Source organism: Rhyacophila brunnea, unplaced genomic scaffold (genome assembly GCF_057557595.1).
Source record: "Rhyacophila brunnea isolate RB1 unplaced genomic scaffold, BYU_Rbru_1.0 scaffold_22, whole genome shotgun sequence".
NCBI classification, from domain to species: Eukaryota; Metazoa; Arthropoda; class Insecta; order Trichoptera; family Rhyacophilidae; genus Rhyacophila; species Rhyacophila brunnea.
This window is the reverse complement of record NW_028232882.1, coordinates 20,582,410-20,595,084: the sequence shown is the minus strand read 5'-3', so window position 1 is coordinate 20,595,084 and position 12,675 is coordinate 20,582,410. Positions and strand designations below refer to the sequence as shown.

Below are 12,675 nucleotides of genomic sequence, written 5' to 3'. Positions count from 1 at the left end.
CTCACTTCAGATATTCCGATTATGTCGAATTTTATATCTTTTATTGCCTCTCTGAATTCTATTAAGATCAATACATATTATTTTTTAAATGTCAACATCATAAATGTTGGTAGGTAGATTTTTGCTGTAACATAATGTTTCAAAGATATATTAATCGCCATATTTACTGATAAGCACATATTTCTGTATTAATACTTTACCCGGGCTAGGTGTACCTGTATTGAATAAGAAATACCGAAAAACCGGTATTGAAATTTTCATTCGGTATTGTTATCCCTAGTACCTACTGTGCTTTTCCCAGATCCGGTGAATATTATTATCTTTTTTAAAAAATATGTAGGTATTCCATAATTTGGCGCCCTGGACAGTCAGATGAATCGCCCTACCCATGAGACGGCGCTGACTTTGATTATGTGTAAAAAAAATATTAACACTGAATTCAATGACATCAGGCGCTAAATTTTCTCGTCATATCTTTAATGTGAATACAGTGTACACATTCATTAATTATTGTCTCCGCGTATATATACGGATACGACTTCTCTGACATATGGGCATCCACAGAGTCGAGTTTATACACATGTTTTTTTTACAAAGAACGTACTTATCTAGTTATGCAGCCAGGCCACAATTTTGAAAAAAAATGAGTTATTGTGATTTCCATAACCTCACACGTTTGTTTTACGTTCTGCACAAATCAGCCAAGCTGCTGTCATACAAAAATGTCATATAAATACGTTTTAAAAATATGCGATTTTCGATCTGCATAAAGCTACCACATTATAATATTATGTAATTATTAAAATCCTGACTGTGTAAGGTGTGTTTTTCTACATTCAATTAATAAACATTATTTTCTCAGTTACATTACATGTTTTTCATTTTATTATATATAATAATATAATATATAGATTTTTCATGTAAAAATTAGTGCCAGAAAGCTAAATATTAATTTATAATTTTTCGTATTATTTTCAGAACTATTCCCATAATACTTGAGTAACTTCTTTAAAAGTTCCAATCTTTGAAACAGAGGGAAAAATAATTAGGTACTATATAAAAAGAACTTTTTATATACAACGTTTTAAATTTTCCGTTGAATCGTATAAACTTGACTTGACTAGCTTAAATGATCATAGAATACTGAAATATATTTCCATTAAAAAAATCACCTCACTGGTTGGGAAAAAAATGTATTAATTAACATAAAAGGTTTAACAGGACTGTATTTTTTTCGGGTTTTCGATGTCTAGTTTACCTCCGTTGTCCTTGGACGTAACGTCCTTGATGACCAGCAATGACACATGCAGATTTGCGAATTATATTTGAATTATATATAGGTACTTACATGCTTACCTTATTAATTTATCCGAATATTTTTCTCAGTCACTTGCGAGTTTTTAAAGTTGTCAGGTGTATTATGTATTATGTACTGTATCTGAAACCGTGGACTCGCAATATTGTCTATTGAAATAGAGATGGCATTTAAATTAGATTTAGTGGTATATACTAGTCATGGATTAATGATAAAAAATATTGTATAAAAATACGGGGTGATATTTTGGAGCTGCCTAGGGGCGGCATTTTTTCTAGGGACGTCACTGAATACTTGATATTATAGAGTTTGTCTATAGTCAGATTTCTCCTTTATGGCTCAGATTTGAGATCTTTTGCTAGCTTTTCCTAGCAGCCACTTTTTTTGAGTATTTAATGGAAATCGAAACGAAATGCTTTTTATCTAAATTATAGTTGGTTCCTATAGGTTCCTATAATGCTTAGGGTGGTGAGTTCATTACACAATAAGTTCGATGGAGAACTGTGTATTTTTTTTGACAATTTAGATAGTTAAAATGACACGAACCCCGCTTTCTCAGAATGGCTGGACTAGGTAAATTGTTTGTTACACACCGTATGCCCAACTTTTACATGTATATCAACACTTATTTAAATTAAATTTAGCCATCTCGCACATCAAAACTCGTCTCATCTGCAACGTGTCGAATACGTTGATGTGACATCTCGATATTCACAAAACACACGTTGCTAAATGGAGCTCCGCAGATTGGTCGAATGCGACTTTTTAATTTGAAAAAAACATCTAGTAGAGTAAGGAAGAATCGGGATAAACTTAAACACGTGTCAAGAATACATCATAAGTTGAATACGGACAATTACTGCTCTCGGTTTATGCATTGACGCTCATTTAATATTTTTGTATTACACACACTATTGCACGTGCATAATGCGTGTTTCATTTTCGTAGGACACTCACACATTCAAAACCCTGCATCAAAATTTAGTGTATTGCATATAACCTATAGGAATTATGTTTATTATTTTGTTCTGTGCTCGGTTCCTATGCAATATCATGGCGATAATCCGGCCCCGTGTACATCCCGAGGATAGGATTAGCGACCTTCAACGTCGGAATCCGGTTGGTATGAGAAAAAGACAGGCCAGTTGAGACTCCTCCGGCAGTGCCGTGGCAGGATTTATGACCAGCATGGCAAAAAAAATACATTTCATCTGTAGATTATTTTTTTTAAACAAAAGTTTACATGTTCTATCGGGTTTTTATGTTTGGAATTTGGATTCATCACTGCCAATTTGGTATGCTTAAATTACCCAAAATTGGTGTAAATACATCAGTATCTATTACATATTAAAAATAAAATTTTCAGTCATAAAACATTATTAAAATACCAAATAATAGCAAATATCACAGCAGAAAACACATTTTAGGAATATTGTAGGTACGTGTTCCGTATCGCAGTTTACCGTGAGCTGTTGTACCGGAAACAAATGGCCGTATAGCATTGAGATCACGTCATTCGTTAAAAGCGTACTTCAGTAAAACGGCAAATAATTTTCAACAGCAGATGCGACGAAATTTCTCACTCGCCAATCGGAGACCGACAGTCAAAGTGCGCGCACGTCGATTTGTTTTGTCATGGCGTCGGATGAAAATATTCTTAAATCGTGTAAAGATGACTAAAAAACTTTACGTATCTATTTAAAAAAGAAAAAATGTCAATGAATATACTATTATTATTAGTAATATAACAATAAACATAGCATTAAATGGACGCATGTTGGATTTTTATGACAATTATATTTCGTTCGGCACGCGTCATTTGCACAATCCGCGCATCGCCTAGCCACGATCTTTTTAGACTATGCCTCAACTGAAGTATAGCTTTAAGCAATTCACCGCGGAGTAAGTTGTACGTATGTTGCAAACCCTAAACAGAATATTTTGTATAAGTGATTTGTTGGTTTTCGTGAATCAATGATGTCGTAATAGGTGATTTATTTTAATGGTATTAATAACTGTGAAAAAAGGTGGGTATACTTTGTTTTAATTAAAATAAAGCACACTAAAGCAGTGTTCGCAATGCGTCATTGAGTTACTTTACGAGCTGTTTGTTGGCGAATTTAAAAGCGGGCAATTCAGCTACTGCGATTGTGATGATGACACACAAAACTTTCCATTCGATGAGAAGCCAACAAGCTAGCGATTATTTTAACAGAACGTAGTTCGTTTTTTACCGGGATGTCGCTACTACGCTCTACTGCGCAGACGCAATAGGCCCACACGCCGGCGTGTAGCGTGTAAAGTTGACCGTCTTTCAACTTTTCTCGGTAGATTGTTTACAATCTGCTTGTTAGCTTGTTCGATGATGACACTGGGCGACTTTACAGGCAGATTGTAAATTCGCCAACAAGCAGCTCGTAAAGTAGCTCAATGTCATTGACGCATAACATACCTTTTTTAAATAAAAAAAAAATAATGTGTAGGTATACGATTTCTACAATAAATAATTTTATTTGTAAAATTTATAGTGTAAATAACAACGCGATCTCAGTGCTAGGTGCCAGTGACGTCCCGTGGGGGTAGGCAGATTGAGCATCACTTGGGGGCGGCAGTTACCCGAAAGGCGGCAAATTGAGGAGAATCATTAGGTATAATATATACCTAAACAGCTTAGTAATAACGGAAATATCTTTCCATTCAAAAAATCAGTTCACTGGTTGGAAATAAAATGTATTAATTACTATTAAAGGCTTAACAGGACCGTAATTTTTTGTCGGGTTCCCGATGTCCAGTTTACTTCCGTTATCCTTGGACGACGCGTTCTTGGTGATCAGCAATGACATGTGAAAATTTGCGAATTATGTATATTTAAATTATAGGTAGATACATAGTTACTTAATTTTAAATGTATCCAAATATTTCTGCCAGTCACTCGAAAGTTTTTGGATCAGGTGTATTTTTAAATATATCTAAAACCGTGAACTCGCAATATTGTCTATTGAAGCAGAGATAGCATTAAAATTAGTTTTAGTGGCATATATCTTGTTAGTAATGTATCCATACAACACATTTCTTAGATATTGGTATCATGAAAAGATGATAAAAAATACGGTTTATAAAAATTTGGTGGCATTTTGGTGCTGCCTAGGGGCGGCATTTTGTCTTGGGACGTCACTGCCAGGTGCCCATCTGTTTCCGGTACAACAGCGCGGGGTAAACCGTGATACGGCATACGCCAGTGGCGAGGGGCGGAGGTAGGGTGTTAAGATTCGACACAAATAGCGCAAACTAAGCATGGTCAGTCATACTTATTTGTTTTCATTGAACTAAGAATGCAATTTGCAGATGGTGCTGGTTAGTTTTTAAAATTCAATTAAACCCTGCCTAAACCAAACCGTAATAGTTTAGTATGCTATGGGCGATCCAACAAAAATAGTGCACACTTTTTCAGTCATATTTATTGGTTTTAGATAAATAAAGAATACATAATTAATATTACAGATGGTGGTGGTTATTTTTTTTTAATTCATTAAGCGCTATGTAAATCAAACCATAATCGTAAAAAACATTATGTATGGTTTAATGGCATACTTTTAGATATTTTATAGATAAACCAATATTCTTTTACTATTATCGACTATTGGTTGAATTAGGCAGATTAAATTGAATTTTAAAAACTAACAAACACTATCTATATCTATTATAGTATTATTAAATACGTTTAACTGACAAAGTTTAGTGTCACTATTTATAACGGATCTTAACAGCCTACCTCCACCCTTTGCCACTGGCATACATTCTATATAGATGTAACTTTGTAATTGATTAACCTAACCATGATCATTGATCGCACTTTTTAACTTCAGAATTTATAAAAATAATAAATATTTTTTTAATAACCCATCATAAAATTAAAAACGTCAATGCGTTTAATTCACGGGTGGTAAAGATAACATTAAACATTTTTTTATTACCAATAAATTTGTTATATAAATATATTTTTGACAAAGAATATAATAGAAATGGCCATGTAACGTTTTTCATAAATGTCAGAATTATATAAAATTCAACTATTTTTAAGCAAATTAATTTTATTCCCACTATTAAATTGCTTGTTTACAAATTACGGTAGAATTATTCTTTATTTTTGGTCTCTAACGTTAGCAAATTCTCATTTCACTCATTATTATAACAATATGTATGTTTGTCGTATGCATCTGTCTATCTGTAACGCATGTGAGAAAACGTAATAACTAAATTTGTAGGAGATATCGAGATAGGGAGATACGTATTGAAAGGGGTCGTTTCCGGGAACTTGTACGTATGCAGTTCGACGTATAAATTTAGCTCCCCCATCAATTCTTCAGAGAAGTTTGTGGCACTTAGGGAATCCAATCCCGAGCCAAAATTCTGATCCCGGGATTTCGGGATTACAACTATAATATATAATATATATAATATAAAATTTTTATATTTACAAATAATATTGATAAAATCGGTCAAAAATAAATCTAGTATAATTTATTTTATACTATTTAAGACATTTATTGTTAATATTGTATACGTTCAATCTTGGAAATACATAAGTTTAATGGAGTAAATAATATCGTAATATAAATAATAATGTGAATTTAATATGAGATTGCTGTTTCTGATAGTAAAAACTTAATGAATGGGTTAGCGAGATTTAAAATAATAAAGCAAATCATGGTGTACTTATGGCCTTTCCGCTTCATAAATCTAATTAGTCAGCCAAATATGAAACTGCCGTAAAACGTATGAGATCATGGTGGAATTACTTTGTTAATAGTGCTAAGCATTGTTTTTTTCCAATCTTTCTCATTTTTATTAATTTATATGACAAAATAAAATGAATCGGTAAATTACACATGGGTATAAATCAAACTTCTTTCCAACTCAGTTTATTTCTAATGTAGTTATTTGTTATTAAAAGTATTTTTTCTGTTATATTTTCGTTTTTATTTTATTTTCCATAAAAAATGATAAAAAAATCAATCCCGAAAGTTTCGAGATTTTGTTTATCAATTCCGGGATTGGAATCCCTAGTGGCACTGTATACGGGATTGCCCCGAGTGATGTCGTGTTATTTTGGATCAAGAAACATAACGGAAACGTACTAGTTAGAATAGCCCTGCTGAAGGCGTAACGACAATAAATATTATCTGTATTATTTATTCAGTATAAAATTTAAAAAAATATACCTACTACTGTTCAGTAATAATTCATTAATAAAGTCATTAGTTATTGTTATTATTTATCCCAAAAAATTTATATTATATTACATATATCAAACATGGCGTACAAAATCAGATAAAAGATAAACATCAGAAGTAATTGATTAGTAAATCAGTAATTAATAATTGATTAAGTAAGTCTTCGTCCTAATAATTGCGATCATTTACTGACCTAATAGATTTATTAACTTGATAAAATAATTGCCTACAGATTTGAAAAAATACCTTGAAATAATAATACATATTAAGTATATAACATGTATACAAAAATTACAAATAAACAAACTGCGTTGAAATGCGCAAAGTAAAGACACCTGAACAAATCCACACATGACACGGGAGTTAAATTATTTTAACATGGTTTTTGTCAATACATTATTGTTTTTTGTTGAACGTGCCCATTACCTATGTACACAGTGGCGATTTCGGGTAGGTACAGGGCTCGAAATGGACTGGAGCGCACCGGAGCGCCGTTTCGGTTCATAAAATCCCCAAAATTGTTGCTCCGTCTTGTGGAAAAAATAATTTAACGTATAAGCTAGATAAATCATATAACAAAAAGGTAAGAGAATTATTTTTATAAAATACATACCTATAAAATTGTATATCTATGTTGATATTTTCGTAAAATTATCAAGCGCTCCGGTTCGTAAAATTTTCCATTTCGAGCGCTGGGTAGGTACCCACTGTCCGACAACAAGATCTCGTCTATAACAGGAAGTCGCTGTAGTCGCACATAGAAGACTTCTCTGTGACGTACCTTTCATGACGGCAACGCGTGTTTAAATAATGTATCGGCTCTCTTTTTAATAAATGCAATTCCTTTTCTTCTTTGCAATAATCCAAAAGTTTACTAATAATACTTCTACCATCAGTTCTGATCGTTTTAGACATATTTTTATTATGAAAGCAATCAAATTACGCACATTGATATATCTGTACACCACGGAAGCGCAGTGACGTCTCTAGACAAAATGCCGCCCCTGGGCAGGGCCATAATGTCGCCCCATGTTTTATACAACATTTTTATCATCCGTTCTCGTGTCGCTTCTGGTCACTAAGGATATCGAAGGGCAACGGAAGTAAACTAGAGATCGCGAACCCGACAAAAAATGCAGTTTTTAACTAATACCTACATTTTGTTTCCAACCAGTGAGCTGATTTTTTTTAAAGGAAAGATATCTTCGTTATTAAGTACTCAGATTATGTTGCTATTTCGATATATTATACCAAATGATTCTTCTCGATTTGCCGGCATTCGAGTAACTGCCGCCCCTAAGCGACGCTTAATCTGCCTACCCCCACGGGACGTCACTGCGGAAGCGTGAATTTAAATGCTAAATTTGAAGACGTTCCTCATTTGAAAACGGAAGTACGATTAACTGCACAGGAGGAGCTTGTTAGTACACAGTTTTAACACGAGGACAAGAAGCTCTTGTTTGACAATATGCGGGGTTGGAGGCGCTCCCTTTCAAATATATTGCGTGTGTAAATAAACCGCCATCGGCTGTTAAAAATTGTAATAATGGTTACATTGCTAGGATTTGTTATACTTTGAATTTTAATACGCATATTTGTAATGCCTGTTATTCACCTACAATGGGAGGGGAGTGAGCTTTAGGTACTCCCTCTAGCTTGGTTGGATGTCTGATAGCATCGTCTGCTGTTCAGCGCTCGAAATGGAAAAGTTTACGAACCGGGTGCAAAGGGTGCAATTAAACTATCAAAATCATAAATAAATAGTGCACATAAAACTATGTCAGTCATTTGTATTTGTTTTTATTGAACCAGGACTACAATTAACAGATGGTATTGATTAGTTTTTTTTTTTGTATTTAAAGCCTGCCTAAACCAAACCATAATAGTTTTGGTATGTTAAGGGCGATTCGACGAAATAGTGCACATTTTTCAGTCATACTTTGAGCTTTCATTGAATTCAGATTGTGTCGGTTAGTTTTTTTAAACTTCAATAATTCCTGCCTAACCAAACCATAATCAATAAAAAATATTCTTTTTTCTATAAAATTTAGTATGATTAAATGGCGTAATGTTGGATATTTGACTATTATCTATTATGGCTTGGTTTTCGCAGAGTTTAATTGAATTTTAAAAACTAAAAACACCATCACCTGTAAATAATTGTAGTCTTAATTCAATAAAGCAAATATTATATTTGATTGACAAAGTTTAGTGTGCACTATTTATGTCGGATCTTGAGAGCCTACCTCCACCCTTCGCCACTGGGGCCTACAATATTTCACATGAGAAAAAAATTCACAAGCGAATTATAAAAATTAAGGAAAAACACTGCAAATATTAATTTAATATTTGTTTGTGTTTAGTATTTCAGTGACGAAAAGAATAAAAAATAATTTTATTCGTCGAATCTCTTTTCTGATACACTCAGCAATACGATACCTACTTTCAATTTATTGTATTCTTTGCGACATTGCTTAAAATTGGAAATGTGCTTGTAAACGATTAAATTGGCATTAAAATAATATCTTCTATCTAGTGACTAGAACCCACAAAAGTCTTAAAATAATTATATTCGTTAGTAGTTGTTAGGCGTGGCCCCCATATCCTGAAGCGGCAGCCCAGGCCAGGATCTTTGTCGGGCCCCCCTACCTATCGCTAGGGTTAAAAGCAGTGTGACGCTCTATAGAAACTTTATCCAAACGGTGTTTCAAGTAAAATTAAGGGTTTATTCACCTATTCAGTGTATATTAGCGATTTTTTTGTATTTTTCAATTTTCGAATATCGACATACAATAATCAAAATTTGCATTTCACAATCACGTATTTTAAAATGTTAATATTCTTAAAGTAAAACAGCGCCGCAGGCGACTGTTTGACCATTAGAGCAAATTTGTGATGTGTGTTTATCTCATTTATAAGGTAGTCACGCCACGCGGGGCCCCCTCAGAGCTCGGGCCCCAGGCTAGCGCCCTGCCAGCCATGTTGTTAGGTATACCCACTGGTCAGTGTCGAAGGGAGTTAAGATCTGACATAAATAGTTCATACTAAACTTCGTCAGTCAAACGCATTTGTTTCCATTGAACTTAAGACTACAATGTATAGATAGTGTTTGTTAGTTTTCAAAAATCAATTAAACCCGCCTAATCCTAATCCAAGCTATATTAAATAATGGTCAAAAAATATTCGTTTATCTATAAAATATCTAAAATTATGCCATTAAATCTTACATAATTTTAGGTATTTTATATATTATTATAGAAGAATATTTTTTATCGATTATGGTTTGGTTGAGGCAGGGCTTAATGAATTAAAATAAACCAATCAACACCATTTATTTGTAATAGGTACGTATTCTTAATTCAATTAAAACAAACAAGTATTACTGAAAAAGTGTGCAATCTTTTGACGGATCGCCCATAGCACAACTAATCTATTATGGTTTGGTTTAGGCGGGGCTTAATTTAATTTGAAAAACTAACCAGCACCATCCGCAAATTGTATTCTTAGTTCAATTAAAACAAAAAAGTGTGAGTGATAAAGTTTAGTGTGCAGTATTTACAGCCTACTTCCATTCTTCGCCACTGCTACATAGATACTCGTATTTTAATACTTGCAAACAGAATTGCAATTTTCAATTACGTATGCATATCATGGATTCAGAAACTGTGGAATAACATAGAATAGAATTTTAAATATTATTTACGGTTTCGGCAAAAGGAGTTATGTGCACTCTCACTAAGCGCACACCACTGAGGTATTTATGATTATTTTGGCGGGACGATTATAATATATCAGTGTCTAATAGTAATAACAGAGTAGATTGGTACTTATTGCAAAAAAAAAAAAAAAAACTCACTGCAAATTCCGGCCGCGTACTGGACAGATCTGTCGCCTTCCGCCATATTGGTACTACTATGAATAATAAAATAAATAAAATTTATCTAAACTCTCGCTTTATATACTCATTATTTGTAAACAAAACACTTCGATGTACATCATTAACTCCACTGGGATGATAACTGCACAAGTTCACACAACACACTCCCGCACAGCACACACTGAGACTATCACTGAAATAATAACATTAAAAATTCACTGATACTCCACGCCCGATACTACATAATTTTTTTTTTACTTATTTTATGGGCGATATGCCAGTTTATATTTAACGCGTGATCGCGTTTGGATTCAGGCAGTGACGTCCCGTGGGGCGGTAGGCAGGCGGTGCGCTGCATAGGGGCGGGTTATTTAAGGAGCGCCAAAAATATGAAATACACTTTTAAATGCTGGTTTTATAAAAATGTTTTGTGCTTGTTGATTGGTAGAGCACCCGTCTCTGATGTCATGAAATGGAATTGAAAAATGGCAGATGGAAGAATGAAAGATTTTCCTGTTAAAAGGCAAGAAAATATTTGTTTTTTGATATTATAAACAGCATAGAACTCTTCATATACCAGTAGCGAAGGGTTGAGGTAGGCTGTTAAGATTCGCCATAAATAGTGCACATTAAGTTGGTATTTATTTACGTTTAAGTTTGTTACATTCTATTTCTAATACTTATAAGTACCTATGAGTTTATTGTTTTTCAGATCATTTCTAGCAATAATATCCTATGTTTTTTAAAGAATTGCATACATCTTGTACGTTTATTCTAGAATATTTTTCATCTGTCATATTTCTAACCTCAACATACGTAGGTAAACAGTTTTGACGTTTATGTTTATTACATTCTATTTTCTAACAATAATATCCTGTTTTTTAAAGAATTGCATACATCTTGTACGTTTATTCTTGAACTTTTTTCATCTTTCATATTTCTAACCTCAACGTGCATAAACAGTTTTGACGTTTGCTGTACTGCATTGTATTTATAATACTTGTAAATACTTATGAGTTTTGTTGACTTTCCAGATAATCACGCCACACTAAGTTGTCTAGTGTCAGCCTGAATGAAGTCGAAGCGGAAGTGCTTGATGACATCATCAACGACTCGGATTCTAACGTGCCCCCAGATTTCACAGAAGATTTCCGGGATTTCATGGACAGTGACAATGATGATGATGAAAGCAGCAGACACTCGAATTTTCTAAAATTCTCTAAAATTTCAACGGAATCTTCGATCAAGTTGCTGAAAGTGAAAATAATTTACCTGCCCCGGATTTAGCGAACGTACCTAGGTCGGACAGTGAGTCTGACTCTGATGCGTTTATCGCAGACCCTGGCCCTTCGAGGCGACGAGGACGGAGTGGTGGCAGGCGAGGGAGAGGAGCGAGACCCGCTTACACTTACTTACTTAGTGGACTGTCGACACCCCTCCCGAATTAAATTAATTCACCGGCAATAACAGATTGTCTGGAATAATGTCCAGACATACTCTGAAGGCGATTCACCGGCTGCAAAAAAACAGTATCCGTCGCGAGTCTGCCAAGTATGTGCTGCGCATAAGAGGCGAGGAGAGACCAGATACCTTTGTTAAGAGTGCAATGTGCCTCTTCACAAAGGATCTTGTTGGCAAAAATACCACACAATAAATAAATATTGATTGCATTGTAAAAAAATCTGAGTTTTATTCCAATATCCCGATAAATATATCTTTTGTAAGCATTTTAGTAATACACTATGTAATGAAATATTTTTCTGAAATCGTGCCGGTGTGGGAGGGTTTTCTATTTTTTTTGCCGGTATTGAAATATTTAAATTACTTAAACGTATTATTGTTGGTTCATTTTTTATTTTATTAAGCCCTGCTTAATCCAAATAGATAAAGATATTATTCTATCTATAAAATATCCAAAGTTATGTATGATTTAATTGTTATGTTAGTTATAGTAAGAAGGAGATGGGCTGACGCCGTAGAAGTGGACTGGCTTCATATAGGAAGACCCGGTAACTGGAGAAGTATGGCGAGAGACCGGAGTGAGTGGAGAGCGGTTGTGGAGGAGGCCAAATCCCACCCCGGGATGTAGCGCCGTGGAAGAAGAAGAAGTTAGTTATAGTATGTTATAGAGAGCCCAGTATGTTTTTAATATTATCTATTATGGTATGGTTTTCGCAGGGATTAATTGAATTTAAAAAAAAAACTGACAAACACTATCTACACATTGTAGTCTTAGTTTCATGAAAACA

General features: G+C 34.0%; 1 protein-coding gene across 4 annotated transcripts in view; it reads right to left on the bottom strand.

Moving 5' to 3' along the window:
- LOC147070188 (facilitated trehalose transporter Tret1-like) overlaps positions 1–12,675 on the bottom strand; it is a 52,614-nt gene that overhangs the window by 36,553 nt on the left and 3,386 nt on the right. For 3 of the 4 annotated variants that reach the window (XM_085950022.1, XM_085950025.1, XM_085950023.1), the window contains exon 2: positions 10,406–10,619. In XM_085950022.1, the coding sequence (XP_085806148.1) occupies positions 10,406–10,451 (46 nt within the window). In that variant the 5' untranslated portion in view covers positions 10,452–10,619. Of the gene's footprint in view, positions 1–10,405; positions 10,886–12,675 lie in introns of all 4 variants that reach the window. The other variant, XM_085950021.1, reaches the window with a different exon arrangement.